This window comes from Equus caballus, chromosome X, assembly GCF_041296265.1.
Source record: "Equus caballus isolate H_3958 breed thoroughbred chromosome X, TB-T2T, whole genome shotgun sequence".
Lineage (NCBI taxonomy): Eukaryota > Metazoa > Chordata > Mammalia > Perissodactyla > Equidae > Equus > Equus caballus.
The window spans coordinates 68,865,271-68,887,622 of NC_091715.1; the positions used below are offsets into that span (position 1 = coordinate 68,865,271).

The 22,352-nt window shown below is 36.7% G+C and overlaps 1 protein-coding gene across 5 annotated transcripts in view; it reads right to left on the reverse strand.

Annotated features, from left to right (window-relative positions):
- PHKA1 (phosphorylase kinase regulatory subunit alpha 1) overlaps positions 1–22,352 on the reverse strand; it is a 110,894-nt gene that overhangs the window by 81,513 nt on the left and 7,029 nt on the right. For all 5 annotated transcript variants that reach the window (XM_001488209.7, XM_014728967.3, XM_070258211.1 and 2 more), the window contains 7 exons: positions 21,001–21,048; positions 19,030–19,198; positions 15,681–15,763; positions 10,707–10,787; positions 3,179–3,277; positions 2,101–2,247; positions 1,039–1,092 (listed from right to left, as the gene is read on the reverse strand). In XM_001488209.7, the coding sequence (XP_001488259.4) occupies positions 1,039–1,092; positions 2,101–2,247; positions 3,179–3,277; positions 10,707–10,787; positions 15,681–15,763; positions 19,030–19,198; positions 21,001–21,048 (681 nt within the window). The remainder of the gene's footprint in view (positions 1–1,038; positions 1,093–2,100; positions 2,248–3,178; positions 3,278–10,706; positions 10,788–15,680; positions 15,764–19,029; positions 19,199–21,000; positions 21,049–22,352) is intronic.

Consider the following 22,352-nt stretch of genomic DNA (forward strand, 5'->3'; position numbering starts at 1 on the left):
AGTTTGGTTTTATACTTGTTAAGTTTGAGGTAGCAGCAGAACATACAAATAGGAATGTTTACAAGGAAAGCAAGAGATGAGGGTTTGGGTCGTATTCTCATAGAGGTGACACATGAAGCACAAGGTATAAATGTAGTACCTATATATAATGAACAAATGGCCCAAGAACAGAATCTCGGTAAATCTGCATAGTTTGGTGAGGGAAAGACAGAAAGAGAAGAATTAGGATGGTGTAGTGTTGTGGAAATTAAAATAGGAAAAGAACTTCAAGAAAACGTAGGAGTAGGTAACAGTGACATACTACAGAAAAGTCAAGGAGACTAAGGATTGAGAAAAGGCTATTGGATCAGTCACTTAGATGATTATGATGTTTCAGAGCATAATTTTAATAGATTGGTAGGGGAAGAAGTCAGCAGGGCTAAGGAATAAAGTGGAAGAGAGGAAGTAGATCAGAAGAGTTTGAGCTCAATGATTAAAAAGAAATTATAACTGCTCTTGACCAGCAAACCTAAGCCTTAAACGATGTTTGCATTGCCAATGAAAGTGCTTCTTATTGACCGTTCATTCCCTTTAATAATACTTAATTTTCTGCATTGATATTTCCAAGGAAAATTTTTGACAAGTGGAACAAAAGGAACTTTTCAAAGTCAAGTACTGTTTAGAACTAACCAAATGCAAAAGGTGGAAGAGGGCCAGAAAGATCTACTGATGGAAAGATTTTTTTCCTCTTTGATGTTATATTCTATTTCCACTTAAAATTTCATTCAATGATTTAAGAATCCATCAGTAGCTCTTTCCTGAAACTAACCAACTACAAGAAGTGGGAGGACTACACTTTCCTGTATTTCATTTAATCCAGAAAGGCTCACAAACAGAATTTGGCAACCAAGCCCAACAAAGGTAGCAAACGTCAGTTATGATTATCCTATTTAGTGACTATTTTAAGTACCATCAGTGAGGTAAGTATTTTCTCTGAATGAGGCTGCAGGTAGTAGTGACCATTCTACCTTGGATTCATTTTGGAGAAAAGAAACCTACCTCTTTAGGAGTTTTATATCCATCTCGTAGAAAGCGACAGCAACCATAACGACCCTGGAAATTCGGAGAAAAAAGGTCAGAAGCATGTACATTGGTACAGCCATATTATTAATCAGAAATGCATCATTTGCAACAGCTACATGTGCCAACTTATCACCAATACTGACATGATACTTAAAAAATAATAATTAAAAAAACCCTGATAACAGCCCAACAGCAGAAACTGATTTCAGCAATGTGATTTCAACTGAGGGCTAAGTTACAGGCTCTTCCCTAAAGCAGAGCTCCTAACACTATCCTCTCCACGGCCTTCCACCACAGGGTAAGCCTGTGACAGCCCAATTACTAATCTATACGGTCCTGCTCACATAGCTCATAAGAGACCATAGGCTTTTTGTTTTAAAAAGAAGAAAACATTTTTAAAATTTAGATAATTTGAGACTTACAGAAGAGTTGCAAAAACAGTACAGCAAGGCCCCACATACATACCCTTCAATCACTGACCCCTTACATTAACATCTTACATAACCACAGAACATTCATCAAAACTAAATTAACCTAGGTACAACACTATTAACCAAAGTACAGAGCTTATTTGGATTTCACTAGCTTTTCCACTAATGGTTTTTTTTCTGTTCCAGTATCCAATTCAGGATCCCACTGCATTTAGTTGTCGTGTCTCCTTAGTGTCTTCCAATCTGTGACAGTTTCTTAGTCTTTCCATGTTTTTCAGCACTTTGACACCTTTTTTTTTTACCTTGACACCTTTAAAGAGTGTTCGTCAGTTATTTTGTAGAATGTCCCTCAATTTGGCTTTGTCCGATATTTTCTCATGATTAGACTTATGTTATGCATTATTAAGAAGGATACCACAGAGGTGCTGTGCACTTCGCAGTGCACTGTATCAGGAGGTACAAGATGTCAATATGTCTTATTAATGGTGATGTTAACCTTGACCACTTGGTTAAATCACTGACACAGGTCATACTCAAGGCCCTAAAATATACTACTTTCCCCTTAAAGTCAGAGCCCTAAAGAAAAGAAAGGCACATATGGACATACCTGAAGCTTGGTGATGATTTCCTGTTTTGTGAGCTCCACCAACTGGTTATCCTCTACTGCAAAGGCTGGGAAGGAAACAACTGAAAGTAGACTAGCATCAACCTCTTTGGATGTTGAAGCCCGGGGGAGTATTGAATTAAGGATAGACTGAGAGAAAGGAAGTCAAATGTGGGACATTAGTAAATCACTCAAGATTATAAAACTAACAGCTTTAGTTTTAAAAGATTTATGTGGAAGAGGATCATTCAGAAGAAAATCTAAACATTATTCAATAGCGACAGCTTAGAAAAATAGGCATTTCTGTAAGTCATCACTTGTCTTAATCCTGCTCTCAATACTTCCCAATCCTGATTCTTAAGCAGTTACTCATGGATAAAGAATACTAACATCATTGTCCCACCCGCAATCCTGTTGCTCCATTAGCACCTATTTAAGCATAAAGAGAAGAGAAAATGAAGCTGCTGAGAAGCAGGATGTCATAGGCTCAGCTCCTATACCCCTGACATTTATCTTTCCCATGGAAAGGTGAGTTTATATTCAATAGAACACTATAGGTGTTTAATCGTGGTTTGAAGAAGAGGAGAAAAGTCATCCGGACAATGAGAAGAATCTTAATCTTTCAGTACAGAAAGTAATCCTAAACAAAACAGAAGATACACATTTAACACTTAGTCATCTCCAAACATCTAACCTTAGAGCCAACTGGGGACAAGAGAATGTTTCAGAACCACTATCAAGAAGAACACTCAAAATTGATCACCTCTTGTTCTCTTGTTATATTTAGAAAAGGAGATACTCAGGAGCAGAGCCCACAGACCTTGATATGAAGACAGTGGAGAATTCCATATACTATGGTGGGATCCCTTTATAACCCTGGGTGAGAGAACAGGACTACAATCTATGTTATAGCTCATGCTCTATCAGGCTTATCTCAGTATAGGATGCTTGATAAGACATTTTTGACACATGGTAACAAATCAGATTATGTACTTTCATTTAGGTCTTATTTTAAAGCCCACAGTAAGTCTGAGTCCGAGTAAGAATAAATTTTCTATAACATGGTCCATTATTCTCTTACCTGGCAGTGTTGTACTTCATCAGCTAGGACATGGATAACTGATTGGGGCCCACCTTTCACACCAAACAGGTCCAGTTCATCTAATGCTTCCAGGGCTGCCTGTGAGGAGCAAAGAAGGAAAGGACAACTTCAGCATTAGAAAGATGTATGCTTCTTTTCCCTGTACTCCAGTGTCATATCAATGCACATGATGTCATTTTGAATATGTTAAGCAGAACAGAAAATACAAAAACATTCTTTTTTTTTTTGGAAGATTAGCCCTGAGCTAACTGCTACCAATCCTCCTCTTTTTTGCTGAGGAAGACTGGCCCTGAGCTAACATCGTGCCCATCTTCCTCTACTTTATATGTGGGACACCTACCACAGCATGGCGTGCCAAGCGGTGCCATGTCCACACCCGGGATCCAAACTGGCGAACCCCGGGCCGCTGAAGCGGAACGTGCGCACTTAACTGCTGCGCCACCAGGCCGGCCTCAAAAAACATTCTTTATTCCCAGGGACCTCTGAGTTTTTTTCTCTGCCCCTCATATTGGCCCAGAGACAGTTAAGAGGAGGTTGTAGCCATCCTTTCGTGATAAAAACTCTCAACAAATTCAGTATAGAAGGAATATACCTTAACATGATAAAGACTATATACGACAAACCCACAGCTAATATTATATTCAATGGTGAAAAATTGAAAGCTTTTCCTCCAGGATCAGGAGCAAAACAAGGGTGCCCACTCTCATCCCTCTTACTCAACATAGTACTGAAAGTCCTAGACAGATCACTTAGGCCAAAAAAAAAAAGAAAAAAGAGGCATTCAAATTGTAAAGGAAGTAGTAAAATTGTCATTATTTGCAGATGATGTGATCTTATATACGGAAAACACTAAAGACTCAATCAAAAACCTGTTGGGGGGCCGGCCCGGTGGCGCAGCGGTTAAGTTCGCACGTTCTGCTTCTCCGCAGCCCGGGGTTCCCCGGTTCGGATCCCCGGTGCAGACATGGCACCGCTTGGCAAGCCATGCTGTGGTAGGCGTCCCACGTATAAAGTAGAGGAAGATGGGCATGGATGTTAGCTCAGGAACAGTCTTCCTCAGCAAAAAGAGGAGGATTGGCCGTAGTTAGCTCAGGGCTAATCTTTCTCAAAAAAAAAAAAAAAACTGTTGGAACTAATCAACAAATTCAGTAAAGTAGCAGGACATAAAATCAACTACGGAAATCAGTGGCATTCTTGTGCACTAGCAACAAAATATCTGATTAAGAAATAAAACTATCCCATTCACAATAACATTAAAAGTAATATAACACCTAAGAATAAATTTAAACAATGAGGTGAAAGATCTGCACACTGAAAAGTACAAGACTCTGATGAAACAAACTGAAGAAGACACAAATGGAAAGATATCCATATTCATGGATCAGAAGAATTAACATTGTTAAAGTGTCCATACTGCCTGAAGCCATCTATAGATCCAGCACAATCCCTACCAAAATTCCAATGGCATTTTTAACAGAAATAGAAAAAATAATCCTAAAATTTGTATGGAAGCACAAAAGACCCCAAATAGCCAGAGCAATCATAAGAAAGAACAAAGCTGGAGGAATCATATTTCCTGATTTCAAACTATACTACGAAGCTTCAGTAATTAAAATAGTATGGTACAGGCATAAAAATAGACACACAGACCAAAGGAACAGAATAGAGAGCCCAGAAATAAACCCCTGTATTTACGGTCAATTAATATTTAACAAGGGAGCCAGGAACACTCAATGGGGAAAAGATAGTCTCTCCAACAAATGGTGCCGGGAAAACTGGAAAACCACATGCAGAAGGATGAAATTGGACCCCTATCTTACACCACTCATGAAAATTAACTTGAAATGGATTAAACATAAGACCTGATATTGTAAAACTCCTAAAAGAAAACATAGGGAAGAAGCTTCTTTGTTCTTGGCACCAAAAGCACAAGCAACAAAAGCAAAAATCAACAAGTGGGACTACATCAAACTAAAAAGCCTCCACATAGCAAAACAAACAAACAAAAAAAGTCAAAAAAATGAAAAGGCCTGGGGCTGGCCCCGTGGCCGAGTGGTTAAGTTCGTGCGCTCTGCTTCGGTGGCCCAGGGTTTCACTGGTTCGGATTCTGGGCACGGACATGGCACCACTCATCAGGCCATGCTGGGGTGGCATCCCACATGCCACAACTAGAGGACCCACAACTAAAATATACAACTATGTACTGGGGGTATTTGGGGAGAAAAAGCAGGAAAAATAAAAAGAAGATTGGCAACAGTTGTTACCTCAGGTGCCAATCTTAAAAAAAAAACATATATATGAGAAGTTTAAAAAAAATGAAAAGGCAACCTATGGAATGGGAGAAAATATTTGCAAACCACATATCTGATAGGAGGTTAATATTCAGAACATATGAAGAACTCATATGACTCAGCAACAAAAAACAAATAATTTGATTAAAAAATGGGCAGAGAACTTCAATAGACTTTGACAAGAAGATATACAAATGGCCAACAGGTACATGAAAAGATGCTCAATGTCACTAATCAACAGGGAAATGCAAATCAAAATCACAAGGAGATATCACCTCACACCTGTCAGAATGGCTATCATCCAAAAGACAAGTAATTAACAAGTGCTGGCAAGGATGTGGAGAAAGGGGAGCCCCTGCACACTTGGTGGTAATGCAAAGTGGTGCAGCCACTACAGAAAACAGTACAGAGGTTCCTTAAAAAATTAAAAATAGAACTACCATATGAGCCAGCAATTTCAGTCTTGGGTATATATCCAAAGGAAAGGAAAACAGGATATCAGAGATATATGGACTCCCATGTTTATTGTAGCATTATTCACAACAGCCAAGATATGGAAACAATCTAAGTTTCTAACAACAGATGAATGGATAAAGAAGACATGGTAATATATACAACGGAATATTATTCAGCCATGAGAAAGAAGGAAATCTTGTCATTTGCAACAACATGGATAGACTTTGTGGGCATTATGCTAAGTAACATAAGTCAGACAGAGAAAGACAAATATTGTATTATATCACTCATATGTGAAACTTAAAAAAGCTGAACTTGTGAAAACAGAGTAGAATGGCAGTTACCAGGGGCTGGGGACTGGAGGGTGGGGGAATTGGGGAGATGTTGTTTACGGGTACAAACTTGCAACCAGTAGGTAATTAAATCCTGGAGATCTAATGCACAACACAGCGATTACAGACAACAATACTATATTATAAACTTCTAAGTTGCTAATAGACTAAATATTAATTGCTCCCACCACAAAAAAGAAATGATAATTATATGATGTGATAGAGGTGTTAGCCAATGCTTCAGTGGTAATCATATTGCAATGAATAAATGTACCAAATCAACACGTTACACACCTCAAACTTACACAATGTTATATGTCAATTACATCTCAATAAGAATAAATTTTAAAAAAACAGGGAAGTTATAGCATTATCAAGTCAAGCATCACACTTTAAAACTAATTTGAAGGGCTGGCCTCATGACCAAGTGGTTAAGTTCACACACTCCACTTCGCTGGCCCAGGGTTTCACCAGCTCAGGGTTTCGCCAGTTTGAATCCTGGGCGTGGACCTAGAACCGCTCATCAAGCCATGCTGAGGTGGCATCCCACATAGCACAATCAGAAGGGCTCACAACTAGAATATATAACTATGTACTGGGGGGATTTGGGGAGAAGAAGAAAAAAAAATTGGTAACAGATGTTAGCTCAGGTGCCTATGTTTGGAAAAAAAATAATTTGAACATGCCAGAGATGAATTTATAGTACACCATTCTTTTGGCAGGGGGCTGCAAGTATGACACCACCACATAAGAGACGCTGGAAGTTGTGCAGATCTAAGAAATTAAAATGCAGCAACCATTAGGTATTACCACATAGCTGAGTTTCCATAGAGAAGTGAATGCCCTGGAAAGATACTGTGACTTAAAGATGAAAATTATTAGTCACCAAGGCAAAAGATGAGTTTCCATGTTTTTTAAAAAATAGAATTTACTTACTAATTTCTTGCTTTTCTGATTATAAAAGTATAACATACTCCATACAGAATATTCTGAAAACATAGAAAAGTATAAAGAGGGCAAAAATATCACCTAAATAATCACTGTTAACATTTTTGATATGTTTCCTATTAGTTTTTTTCTATGCATATTTGTCTATAGTTGATATCACATTTGATATGAAATTTGGTTAGGATAACTATAGCATAAGCATTTTTCCATGTTACGAAAACTCTTTATTTCAACATAATATTCTCTCATATTGCTGTAATAAAGTTTATTTAACCATGTACTAAGTGTTGGAAATTTAGGTTGCCTTTAACTGTGTGCTATTAGAAATAGAGCTTTGATAACATCTCTTGCTAAAATTATAAATTCCTCGAGGTCAGGGACTGTGTTTTCACCAATGCCTAGTACACAGCATGGCACATAGTAGGCTCTTAAATGTTGTTGACTAACAGAATAATTCTTTCTTTCCATTTTGAGTTATTTTCTAAGCATTAATTCCCTGAAGGAGAATCACTGGATCAAAGGGTATGAACAATTTTTAAAACATAATCCGAAATTGCTTTTCATGTAAATTGTACCAATACAACTATCTCTAGCAGTATATGACAGTACTTTCTTTAATGCAAAGTACTCTTTTAAAATTTGCTTCCTAATTTGATAGAAGAAAATAGTGTCTGTTGTATTAATTTGCTAACAAGGTTGAATATTCTTTCAGGTATTTATTAGTTATTTGTAGTTCCTCAATTATGAGGCAGAACTGACTTAGTCTTTGGGATAGTGGGCAGTTCCTGAAAGTTTCCCTGCAGAAATGAGGTCTAAACTGAGACCTAAAGAATAAACAGAAATCAGCCAGGCACAAAATGCTTATTAATTACAAGGGGAAAACCAGCAAATTTACAGCAGAGAAATGCGGCAGATAGTACCTTAATGAAGTCACTAAACTTAACATCAACAGTAATGGGACAAAGCCACATCTTGTACTTCCTGATGATGTACTAAGGGCACAGCATCATCTCTGTGGAATTCTTGCCATAAATGCACAACTTGAATCAAATCATGAGGCAATATCACACAAAATAAGTTTGAGGGACATTCTATAAAATAACTGGCCTGTAGTCTTAAAAAACACCAAGGTCATAAAAGCCAAGTAACATCTCAAGTGTTATTCTAGATTAAAGGAGCCTAAAGAGACATTACAATTAAAGGTAACATGTTATCTTGGATTGGATCCTGGATCACAGGGTTTTTTTCTCCCATAAATCACATTACTGGGACAATTAAAGAAATTTGAATGGGGTCTGTGGATTAGGTGATAGTATAATGCCAGTGCTCATTTCCTGATTTTGATGACTGTACTGTGGTTATGGAAGAGTCTTAAGGAAATTGACACTGAAGTATTTAGGAGAAATGGGGCATGATGTCTGAAATTTACTCTCAACTGGCTTAGAAAAAGTAACATGTGCTTATGTATGTGTGTAAATAGAAAGATAAAGCAAATGTTAACAAGTGGGGGACTTGGATGAAGTGTATACAGGAATTCTTTGCACAATTCTTGCAATTTTCCTCTAAGTCTAAAATGATTTCAAAATAAAAAATAAAAAGAAGTTTCAGTAGTTAAAATTTTTTTTGTCAAATTATTCAAAAGTATTGATAATTTGCAGAGATAGCGAGGGTTTGAGGAAAATGGCACATAATGGCATATATCCATCATGTACGGATAGGGAAAGTGTAAACTGGTGGAAATTATTTTGGAAGGCAATTTTCAAGTGTATATCCTTTAACCCAATGGTTACACTTTTACAAATCTATCCTACAAAAATATTTGTGCAAGTTAACTAGGAGATACATACAAGGATCCTCACTAAAGTATTATCTGAAATACTAAAAAATGGAGGCAATTCCATCAATAGAAGAATTATTAAATACTGTACAGCAACTGAAAAGAATGAACTAGATTATCTGTACAAAATGATAGGGAAGGATGTTTGGTTATGTTGTTCAGCGAAATATGAGATTGTTAAATTAAAAACATCAGGTTATACAGAAGTAAGAATAGTAGGATTTGTTTTCTGAAATACACTCAATATCTGTGCCACTTTGGTAATTGAAAAATGCATTAAAAAGAAAAAGTTTACCTAGGCGATAGTTTGTAGGTACAAAGTTCCATGTATATTTACTAATTCAACCACATTAATTATATAGTTTAAATTTTCTGTGATCTTATTTTTGGCTTATTTCTTCTGTCTTAGCCTGGTAATGATTTTTGTTAAATTATTCCCTTATAACTGTTTCTATTTTGCCTTGTATTTCTATATATTTTGCTGTGTATTAATTGAAACTATATTCCAGGACAGAATTTCTCGTTACAGGTTGTGCATTTCAAAATTCTATCTTGACCCTCTTTGTCCTCTTTGTTCCAGGTAATACTTTTTCTTTTGAATTCTACTTCATTTGACATTCACATAGTCATCGCGCTCTTTTTTGTTTACATTGGCCAGACTTTGCACATCCTTCTGGGTTTTTTTGTTGTTGTTTTTCTTTTTGTAGGGGAAGATTTGCCCTAAGCTAACATCTGTTGCCAATCCTCCTTTTTCCTTCCTCCCCCCACCCCCTGAGCCCCAGTACATAGTCGTATACAGTTGTAAGTTCTTCTAGTTCTTCCATCTGAGCTGCTGCCACAGCATGGCTACTGACAGACAAGCAGTGTGGTTCTGTGCCCAGGAACTGAATCTGGGAGCTGAAGCAGAGCACACCACCGAACTTTAACTGCTAGGCCATCAGGGCTGGCTCCATCCTTCCATTTTTAATCTTTCCGTATCAATTTATTATATTAGAACTCTTATAGGTGGTATAAACTGGATTTTCTTTTTAAAAATCAATCTGTGTCTTTGCCTTGTGTTAGGGGAAACTTAAATTGTCATGCATATTTATTATTATAATGGATACATTTGATCCTATTCCTGCTGTCCTATTTTATGACTTCTTGCTGTTTCCGAAGATAAGAGCTGGAATTAAAGCAGTAGCAGTAGAAAGAAAAAGATGGAGAAAAGTAGAAAGGTAATAATGATGGTGATGATAACGATATGGGGGATGCAGGAGAGTGAGGGAGGTGGAAGACTGAGAGATGGTTCCATGATACCAAGCTTTGTCAACCAGTGTATGGAAGGAGCAAAAGCCTCCTTTTGTTTATTTTTGTAATGGCAGAGATGATGAGTTTAGTTTAAGATAGGTTCTCTGAGGTCCTTGTGGGATATGTAAGAAGAGATATGCTACAAAAGCAGTTGGATATACAAATCTGGAGCTTATGAAGGAAGTCTTCACCTACACGTCCATAGTTCTATGGGAGAATCTGAATTTTGCCTGTGGTTTAGAAGAACAATTAATTTGATGATGGTCCACATGCAAGTTAAGCCTTTATCTATGGCAAAGGTGTACCAGACTTCCTTACCCCACACTTGGTAAAAACAAAGAAAAGAAAATTACCTTTGCCATTCCAACTGAACTGGCATTCAATTCTGAGATCCCTTGGTTGGTCTTGTCTCCACGTTCCCATATCCCAAAGTCCTGGCATAAAATAATCAACATACCATTAGTAAGTCATCACTGCTTAATGCTTACTAGATGTACAACCCTTGAATAAGAGGCACACATAGTAGCTAATCTACCATACATATGTATACCCACAATGCTGATTAAGAAGACGCAAATGAGTTGGGTTGCCCCTGTAGCTATTTTCCAGTAGCTTTAAATTCTACTGGGGTCTCCAAGAAGTTGGAAGACTCCTTGACAGCTGACATCAGGACTAAGAATTATAACTCAGTGCATCTAAAGAGGTGCTTCTCAAAACTTTTCATCCAAGCAGATACCCAGGGGGTCTAGGAGATGGAGCTTAAACAGCACCCCAGTATTTTATCTTAAACATCCATTCTGATTACACTCTCTTTTGGTATTGACAATGTACCATGCACTAACCTATGCACTTTATACTATTATCTTCCTTAGTCCTTACATTTTAGATGATGAAACCGAGGTACAAAGAGAGGTTAAGTGGCTCTCCCAAGGTCACATAGCTATCAAGTGTCAGAGCTAGGATTAGAGTCCAAGTATTATCACTCCAAAGCCTACATTCTCAATCATAGCTCTATACAGTCCCTTGATATTATAAAGATAATATTTAAAATTACTTTTTAAAAACTTTATATTTTGAAATAACCTCAGACTTACAGAGAAGTTGCAAAAACAGTACAGTGAGTTCCCATATACCTTTCACTGTTTCCCCTAATGTTAACACCTAACATAACCACGGCATAATTGTCAAAGCTAAGAAATTAACATCAGTAAAATACTAGTAACCAAATTATGGGCTTTATTAGGATTTCACTAGTTTTTCCACTAATAGCCTTTTTATATTCCAGGATCTAATCCAGAATACCATATTTTATTTGTCATGCCTCCTTAATCTCTTCCAATCAGTTATAGTTTCTCAAATCTTGTCTTGTGTGACCTTGATACTTTCTGAAGATTAGTGGTCAGATATTTTATAGATTTCCCTCAGTTTAGGTTTGTCTGATGTCTTCTCTTGCTTAGATTGAGGCTATGCACTTTTGGCAAGAATACTACAAACATTATGCTGTGTCCTCAGTGCATTCTAACGGGGTACACGATGCTGATATGTCCTATTACTGGTGATGTTAACCTTCTCCACTTGGGTAAAGGAGATACTATAGGGTATCTCCATTTTATTGTTACTATTTTCCCCTTCATAATTAACAAATAGCTTGAGAAAGATACAACTGTGCAAATATCCTGTTTCTCCTCAAACATCTACTTACTAATTTAGCATCCATCGGTGAATCTTGTCTGCAAGAATTATTACAGTGGTTCAACAGTGATTTTCTAGTTCCTTCATTACCTCTACAGTCATTAATTGCAATTCTTCTCTAAGGAAGAGCTGTCCTTTCTCCTCATTTATTTATTCAACTATTTACTTATATCAGTGTGAACTTATGGATATTCAGGTTATTCTCTGTGTTATAATAAAACGTTATCATTATTTATTTTGTTGCTCAAATTGTTCCAGCTTTGGCCATTGGGAATTCTTCCAGATTGGTTCCTGTCCCCTTTTGACATACTCTATTCTTTTTTAAACACTTCCTCAGTCTGTCACTACAAGATGTTCCAGTCTCATCTTGTATGTTCCTTTTTCCAGCCTTGGAATCCACCAGTTTTACAAGGAATCCTGGTTTCTTTTATTAGAGAACGATAGTTATAATCCAATACCTGTGGACTGGTGCTCATTGTCACTGTGGTGTCATTGCTTTTAGGCCCTCTCATAGAAAAAAACTTGGAAATACCCCTGTGCATACGTGTGTGTGTACACACATACACACGTGCGCACACACACACACACACACAAACCACCTATATTTATTTCTGTATCTACCTTAAATTACTTTTCGTATAAAATTTTTGAGCTAAAGTGACACTTCAGGAAGGCAATCCACATTTATATCCCATGGCTAGCCTTGCCTGGCCCCTAACCCAGCTCTATCCTAGTTTGTTCAGCAAAGATCAGAGTATGAGAAGGCATAAATATCATTAATTCTACTGCTACAACCCTTGACTGCAATGGAGAGGCCAGAGAACCCTGATTTGCACCCTAGACTACAGCAGGCCTACGGTATCAGAAGGCGAAGCAATCACTCAACAAACAATGTCTGTTTGCATCAAATATGTCTATGTTTGACTTATCCTCCTGGCAAATGCAGAGTGACAGGTTCCAGATTTACCCTCCTACCTAAAACAACTAAAAACTAAACAAACAACTAAAGAAATTGGACTACTTATGATACAGCCATTTCCAATACAATGAACATCATGCAATGAAGAACAGCAGTCCCTGAGAAGATGTTAAATACATTAGGAGTTAACATAAACCTACCTCATATGGTAGTTGTAAGAACAAGTAACTATATTTGTATAGTAAGCACTGAATTGATGTCTGCAGATAAAATTTAACCATGTGTTTAATATACTTTCTAAGTAGCTAACTGACCCATAATACTCCCTAGCCATCTTACTCCTGTTTAACACCATAAACCATTAAAATAAGACCACAATTTATCCCTAGACTGCCAAATACATACCATGAGATACTATAGAGTTTGAAAAGAATGAAGGCATAGAATCTTGACCTTCTGGCCTCTGTAACTCCCTTGGGGAGAAGGCAAACAGAGGATGACAGGACTTAGTAAAGAAAGAGGCTGAAGGCAATTTTTGCCAGAAGCCTTATAGATTGGTTCATTATGAGGTGCAGCATTAAGAGAAGGAATGGGTTGTCCAGTATTTTAAAAACACCATATTGTAGATGACATGATGCTATGCATAGAAAACCCTAAAGACTCCACTACAAAAACAATTAAAACTAATAAATGAATTTAGTAAAGTTGCAGGGTACAAAATTAATATACAGAAATTGGTTGCATTTCTATACACTAATAACAAGCTATCAAAAAGAGAAATTAAGAAAACAACACATTTACAATTGCATCAAAAAGAATAAAATATGTAGGAATAAATGTAACCAAAGAGGTGAAAGACCTGTACTCTGAAAACTATAAGAGACTGATGGAAGAAACTGAAGATGACACAAATAGAAGGAAAGATATACCATGCTCATGGATTGGAATAATTAATATTATTAAAATATCCATACTACTCAAAGCAATCTACAGATTCAATGAAAATCCCCATCAAAATGCTAATGGGATTTTATACAGAACTAGAAAAAAGAATCTTAAAACTTACATGGGACTACAAAAGACCCCAAATAGCCAAAGCAATCTTGAGAAAGAACAAAGTTGGAGATATCATGCTCCCTGATTTCAAACTATACTACAAAGACATAGTAATCAAAACAGTATGGTACCAGCATGAAAACAGACACATAGATCAATGGAATAGAATAGAGCGCCCAGAAGTAAACTCATGTATATATGATCAATTAATCTATGACAAAGGAGGTAAGAACGTACAACTGGTGCTGGGAAAACTGGAGAGCTAAATGCAAAAGAATAAAACTGAACCACTATTTTATACCATACACAAAAATAAATTCAAAATGAATTAAAGACTTGAATGTGAGACCTGAAACCATAAGACACTTAGAAGAAAACATAGGCAATCGGGTCTTTGACATCAGTCTTAGCAATACTTTTGTGGAACAGTCGCCTCAGGCAAGGCCAACAAAAGCAAAAATTTAAAAAATGGGGTTATATCAAACTAAAAAGCTTTTGCACAGCAAAGAAAACCATCAACAAAACAAAAAGACAACCTACTGAATGGGAGAAGATATTTGCAAATCATACATCCAATAAAGGGTTAATATTAAAAATATATCAAGAAGTTACACAACTTAATATCAAAAAAAACAAACCTGATTAAAAAATGGGCAGAAGACTTGAATAGACATTTTTCCAAAGAAGATATACAGGTGGCCAAAAGGCACATGAAAACATGCTCAACATCACAAACCATCAGGGAAATGCAAATCAAACCACAACGAGATACTACTCCATACCTGTCAGAATGGCTATTATTAAAAAGAGAAAAAATAACAAGTGTTGGTGAGGATGTGGAGAGAAGGGAACCCTTGTATACTGTTGGTGGGAATGTAAATTGGTGCAGCCACTATGGAAAATAGTATGGAGGTTCCTCAAAAAATTAATAATACAACTACCATATGATCTAGCAATTCAACTTCTGGGTATTTATCCAAAGAAAACGAAAACACTAATTTGAAGAGATATATGCACCCATAGGTTCGCTACAGCATTATTTACAATAGCCAAGATATGGAAGCAACCTAAGTGTCCAGTGATAGATGAATGGATAAAGAAGATGTGGCACATATATACAATGGAGTATTACTCGGCCATAAAAAAGAATGCAACCTTGCCATTTGCAACAACATGGATGGATACAGAGGTTATTATGCTAAGTGAAAAAGTCAGAAAGGGAAAGCTAAATACCATATAATTTTGCTTATATGTGGAATCTAAAAAGCAGAAGAAATAAACAAACAAAACAAAACAGAAACAGACTCAGAGATACAGGAAACAACTTGGTGGTTACCACGGGAGGGAGGGATTTGGGGGGAGGAGCAAGTGAAATAGGTGAAGGGGATTAAGAGTTACAAAATTCCAGCTACAAAGTGAATGATTCATAGAGATGTAATGTACAGCATAATACTGTCAATATTATGCTGTACAATAATATTGTAATAACTTTGCATGGTGACAGATTGTAACTGGACTTACCATGGTGATCATTTTGTAATGTATATAGGCATCAAATCACTATGATGTACAGCTGAAACTAACAGGATATGTCAATTACACTTCAATAAAAAATTTTTTTAAAAGCATGTTTAAAATCTGGTCCAAAATGAGTACTTACAGCAGTTTTATATGCAGATTCAATGTAAAATACAAGGTTCTGTATGAAATTGACTTCATCTAGGCTGTGGATGATATGAAGTCCTGAGGAAAAAGAATAAAGATATAGAGTTGTTCAATTATCACTATAGGCTTTATAGGTAGCCACAGTGACTAAGTGACCCCACTACTCCAAAGTAATCCTATTCCTGCTTAGGAATAATGGGAGGAACTTTGATTCTCAAACCATAAAAACAAGACCACAGATGAGTCCCGGGCTAATTTTCAACTGAGATATCAGCATATTTTAATATGGAAGAATTTTAACTGTTATTTGTAGGTTTTAATAGAAAGCCTCAGACTCCTAATTCTATAAGCAACTAATTTACAATGTGCTTAAGTGTACAGACAAATATTTCAAAAAAGAGTTGGAGGAAGTCTAAATACTAAGGAATAAGTAGATACAATTAGGATTTTAAGGAGAACTTACAATCATATTTTTACAGTAAAAATGATAATTATTCTAAATGTAAGTTATACAAAGATAGTTATAGCTTACAAATGGAGTGTTTCACATGAATTATACATTTAATTTTTACAACAACCCTAAGAGGTGAGTACCTCTATCTTTCCCATGAGGCTTAGGTTAAATATTTGCCTTAGGTTATGTAACTAATAAATAGTGGAACTAGGACTCAATTGACCATCAACTTCTGTTTTACTTCGGAGACTGAGTTCCTAACCAAGATACTATACTGCTTCCCAATATACACAATATGATCCATTTTTGTTTAAAAACTAACTCCTTTCCCCTCTCCCCTCCCTGCACCTTTCTGTGGAGAGAAATACCAACAGGTATACACTGAAAGTCTTCCTCCCACTGGGAATCACATCATTCCCACCCTGCCTAATCTCCTCTCTGGAAGAAACCAGAAACTATGGGTTAACTTGTTGCTCTTATTGAGCTATCAGCCTCCTCTTCATTTCTTGGTACCTAATTTCTTGGAACTTAATTTCTTAGAACCAAAATCTCCATTGTTTTTGAGAGTGCCCTTAGCCTTGACTCTGTTTCAAATAAAGTCAGTTCTCTTGGGAAGAGCTATGGAGCTTTCTGTTTTTATGGCCTGCCTCTCGCTCCATGCTGCTAGCAAGGTGGGTCAGGCCTAGTATTCTCTGTCTGCTCTGTCTGGGATTAAGCTTCCACTCCATGAGTGGGATGGGGAGGGGCAGGTAGGAAGGGAGTTACGGACTTCTTAGTTATTGGCTAGACTAGAGTTTCTGCAATGCAGAGCTGGGGAGGATGAGAAATGCTGGTAATCTACCTCTCTCAGGGAGAGACTGTGAGCTGGGAGAAGAGGGAGCCTTGTATTCTTGACTTCTGTCATGGTGAGCTTGGGGCAGAGGAGGAAGTAGGTTGTGGCCCAAATGCCACACTCTCTTATTTCTCTACTTGCTGTATGCCCTTAGGACAATTTCCAGTGACTTTAAATGGTTGGTTTTTAAAATTAATTTTCACTATTTATGGTTATTTTGCTGGGAAGAAGTCTGTGGAGCTCCTCATGCCACCATCCTGTAAGTTGCAGTCAGCTTCTCTCTAAGTCTCTCTTTAACCAAGGTTGAGATTTTTAAGAATTCAAAAATATGTAGAAAACTGCTAAATTTTCCATGAAGATCTTTCATACTCTACCTACTATGTCTCACATCTATCTTTTTCATCCTCAAGGCAACTGCCTTACATAAGTTCTGCATCATTTCTTGCCTAAAGTATTTCACTAACCTCCTAACTAGTCTTCCATCTTAATTCTCTCCCCTATGCAATCTATCCTCCTGAATCTGAATCACCTGAAATTTTCTTGATTATTTACCTTGAGTGGCTCTCTATTGACTACAGACTCAACTCCAAACTTACCTAGCAAGGTATACAGGCCCTTAAACAGCTAGCTCCAACTTTCTAGCTTCATCTTTTGCCAGTTTTTCAGATCCATCTTACACTCTAACCATAGAAGATACCTAGATTTACCTTAGTGGCCAGTACTTTTCAAATTTATGTGCTGTAGTCATGCTATTCCCTTCCCTTCTCTGATTTGTGAATTTCTACTTATTCCTACTTATTCCTCAAAGGCCTGATCAAATAATGTCCACCTTATTCCAAGCACCTATCAAAGTTAGCTCATTGAACTGAATGTTAAGTCAGAAATCAACAAACATTTGGTGAATGAATGACTATGTCTCTTATAAGCCTCTTTAGTATATTTCTGCTTCCTTTCTTGGCTCAATATGAAAAACCACAAGGGATATTTAGATACTGTTTACTTTGTAGAAAAACATTCCAGAATTGGTATTAAAAGAATATTAGAAATGGAGTTATAGCTGCCATTCTGTTTAAATAAATAAAATCTAAAAATATATTTATTCAGGGAGGAACCTCCCCTCCAAAAGAAGGGAGTATGTGGGTAGTCATATTATAATTTTAAGAATAGGTTATTCAGCTTCTGGGCTTGTGTTCTAAAGGTAAAAAAAAGGAAGGCTTTATCACCAAATATTTATTTATGCAAGAAAAGGAGAAGAGTATTATGGGGTAATTCTCAACCTGAATGCCCTTAGTGCCAAGTAGCCCTGTAACCAAAGAGGAAGATAAATTGAAATGGCAAAAATACGGTATTTTGAGAAGTACATTTACTTACTCAGGAAGATCTAACAAAGGTTCCTGTTTAATTTACAAACTGAAGGTAATCAAATTCCTTGTCCTCTCTAATTAGGAGAAATAAAAGGGAATTATGTTGGTCCTTACACTTTTCTTTTTCAGTTAAAGCATATAAAGCTAATAACAAACCTATATGAAAAGGGTGTATTATTCAATAATAAGAAATACACATTCGAATTGTGATTCCTAAGTCAATTCCCTTAATATAATTTAGATGCCTATAGACAGATGACTTGTTTATAATACATTCATAAAGAGCAGTATAAAGTAGGTGATTCAATTTATGTTAATACTAACTATAGGCTTGTCGGTGCATAGTATGAGAACAAACAATGAACCCTAGCCCTTCTTTCTCATCTCATGGTATATGAGGATTAATAAAAGATAAAAATACCATCTAAAGAAAATCTATCCCAGATTTCCTGGTTCTCAATTAAAAAAAACTAATTAGTACCCCAGATTTGTTTCTCAATGTAAAAGAATACTAACTAAACCTCAAAGAGTTGTTACTCTATATAAAATTTGCAAAATACTGTTTCCAATGTGCATCTTTGAGCAATGTAAACAGCTATGTTGTTTTCTAGCCAACACCTTTGGTGAAGTCACACGTGCCAGAGCAAAAGCTCCACACTGCAGTGGCCCCCAGTTCTTCTGTCCTTGTACTGACCTGAGGCAGTCATTTGTGCTAGGAAGAGCAGGTACACAGAGGTAGCATCCAACTGCAGGTGTCCCCACTGATCATCACCCACTACAGTGGCACAGGTTCTGGTGTTATACTTGGCATGGAGGCTATCCTTGGTACTCTGACTATACTTGAAAGATTCTACCTTATCCACCTGAAGAAAACAAAAACAGTAAAAGAAGGCTATGCAGAAAAATCAACCCAAACGCCATACTTCCATAGTACTCTTAACATACATCGCTGCATTCGGTCTTCAGGCAATTGTGATTATTTAAAATGCATTGTTATCTTTTTCCCCTACACCAATACAACTAGGAAAGTCTACTGTTGCTGTGTTTTAATTTAAGAAATTTAATTAGAAAATAATATCAGTCAAAACTAGCGATTTCCTATTCATTACCTCTCTTTCACTCTTGAGATGGGTGTTTTGCCACATTGTAGATATAAACTGAGATGCAGAGAGGTTGAGTGAAAATAGCTTAGCAAGAGATAACTGAGTTATAGAAAAGATACATTTGTTCCTGAAACAGAGATGGGAATTTTGAGGGAAATTAGAATGAGGATATATTTTGAAGGAGTAATGAAACGACCTGGGGAGAGAGACATGCAGTGACAGAGAAGATAGAAAGAAAGCTGAAACCAGAGGTCAGAAAGGAAACATTGTGCAAAGGACAACTGAAAGACTTAGTTCCTGAAATTTAGATCTGAGTATGTGTGCATCTGATATAAGACAGTAACTCTTATACCTTTAAATATGATTCATGAAATTAGTGACTGTAAACCTATTTGGGAGGGTAGAAAATGAAAATATCTAAAATACACCAAAAAAAGTAGCAAAGAAGGAAAAAAAAGAAATAATGGCCGTGAGATAGCCCAGAAGAGAGAGCACTGATAAAGAAGTTCAGAAGTCTAGGGCTGATTTCTTTTTACTTTAGACTTGTGTGCCTGTTGATGGTCACTTTATTAATCTGGGCCTCAATTGCTTCTTCTAATAAAATGTAATCTTGGTCTCAAGAAAATCAGTTAAGATTCAATGTGTGAAACGTGTAAAGATCTCTTAGGATAAAAGTAAAACACTTTTTTTCTTAGTAAAACACTTTTGAATGGAAAAAATATCATAAAGAAACTCAAAAGATAAACCACAGACTGCCAAAAATATTTGCAGTATATGTGACAAGGGATTAAAATCCATAATGTACAGGAATTCCTCAAATAGGCAAGAAAGAGACAGCCCCAAAAAAAATAGGCAAAGGATCCAAAAGGCAATTAACAGAAGAGGAAATGCAAATTTTTAATCTACACATGAAAGGATGCTCAACTTCACTGAAGATCACAAAAATACAAATTAATGCAAGGAGATAAGTCTGTGGCCCCTTATCTCCAATCATAAAGTCTAAAACACTTCCAAAATGTTTTTTCCCCTGAGTGTAACACCAAAATTCATTTGGTGGCAACATTTGATTCAAATTGACATGGGGCTATTTGTAGTTTTTATTTATTCCACTTAGTGTGAAAATGCATGTTTCCCTGCAGAGAGACTGTTTCTGGTAGAGTGCTATTCTGGACCTACTGAGAGCATAACATAATATATGGTACACACACTGTACTACCTTTTAAAATCTGAAAAATTCCGAATTCTAAAATTTATCTGGTCCCAAAGGTTTCAGATGAGGGCTTCCAGACCTGTATCATCTTCTACTCAATATACATAATTCCATGTACTGTAGTGAAGTATATTAAAAAATCATTTGTAGAGGAGGGGGATAAAAGACTAGAAGTTCCAGTGGTAATTGGGTGGTGAGATCATGGGTGACATTTTCCCCCTCTGTTCTACAAATTTTCTAAAATTAGTGTGCACTATTTGTGAAATTGAAAAAAATACAAACATTCCCTAAGGGGTAGAGATTCTATTACAATGTGCTTTTATTAGAGAGGGAGCTGTTACCAACACCATACCTGTCTTATCATGCAGTGCAGCAGTCCCCTCATCAGCTTCACTACACTCTGCAAAAATAAATGGAAACAAGACTGTTATAAACATCCCTAGATGCAGGAACACTTACTCAGCAACTGCAGTTGGTACATGACCTTTTGAGAACAAGTAACCCTATCCTGGGTTCCTATTTACATGGCATTTACTTTATAGGCACACAGAAGAGCAGACTGCAGCTAAAAGTGGAATCAAAAGCTGCAGTTGGTGACTGCTTCAAGTTAAAAAAAAATCCAAGCTACATCAGGTTTATGTAAAACAAAGCCAATCATCCTATTAGAAAACATTCCACCTGGAGAAAAGGGGCAAGTCAGCTCAAAAATCATAAAGCTATGAAGATATTCAAAAATACATCTTATGGCCTAGAAAAGCCAACGTCATCACTTTTATTTTTTCTAAACTAGCCAAGACTTATTTTCAAGAGTCCACAGAAATATTTATCTGGACATTTTCCTTAAAGAATAAATCAACTTGGGGGCCGGCCACATGCTGAGTGGTTAAGTTTGTGTGCTCTGCTTTGGTGGCCCAGGGTTTCACCAGATCAGATCCTGGGCACAGACCTGGCACTGCTCATCGAGCCATGCTGAGGCAACATCCCACATAACAGAGCCAGAAGGACCTACAACTAGAATATACAGTTACATACTAGGGGGCTGTGGGGAGAAGAAGAAGAAGAAGAAAAAAAAAGAAGATTGGCAACAGATGTTAGCTCAGGTGCTAATCTTTAAAAAAATAATAAATGAACTTCAATTCAGAATAAGTGTAAAGGGGAACTGTTAATGCAACTTAATCCCTTTTTTGTGAGGAAAAAAAGCTACAAACTTCTTAAGTCTCAAGTCATCACTGTTTCTCTTACTAGGGCTTGGCAATTTCTAAAGTAGTTTTCCAATCATAATACTCCAAAATTCTGATTACTCACTATATACTATACTAGTTGGTATAATGTTATATAGCAATAATAATTATATTTAATTATAATATAGTATAGTAATACTGTACTATACTAGTTATACTACATGACACTAGAAGGGCTCATCAATATTGGCATGGGTGGGCAATATGTTTTGGAAGAATATAGCACCAAACAGCTTCTCCATTTCTCTAGGCTTTCTGTTTCACACTCCAGAAGAAATACAACCAGGTTACTCCAAGGAATGCTGGCTCAGAGGTGGCTTCAGGACACCTCTGAAAACTAATCTACTTGGGTGCCACATCATTCTGTTATTCCTTCAAAACACTCAAGTGGGATTGCAAGAAATAGGCATGATAAGGATAGGCATCTATTAAATTATGCCCCAACTCGTTATAACACCTTTTA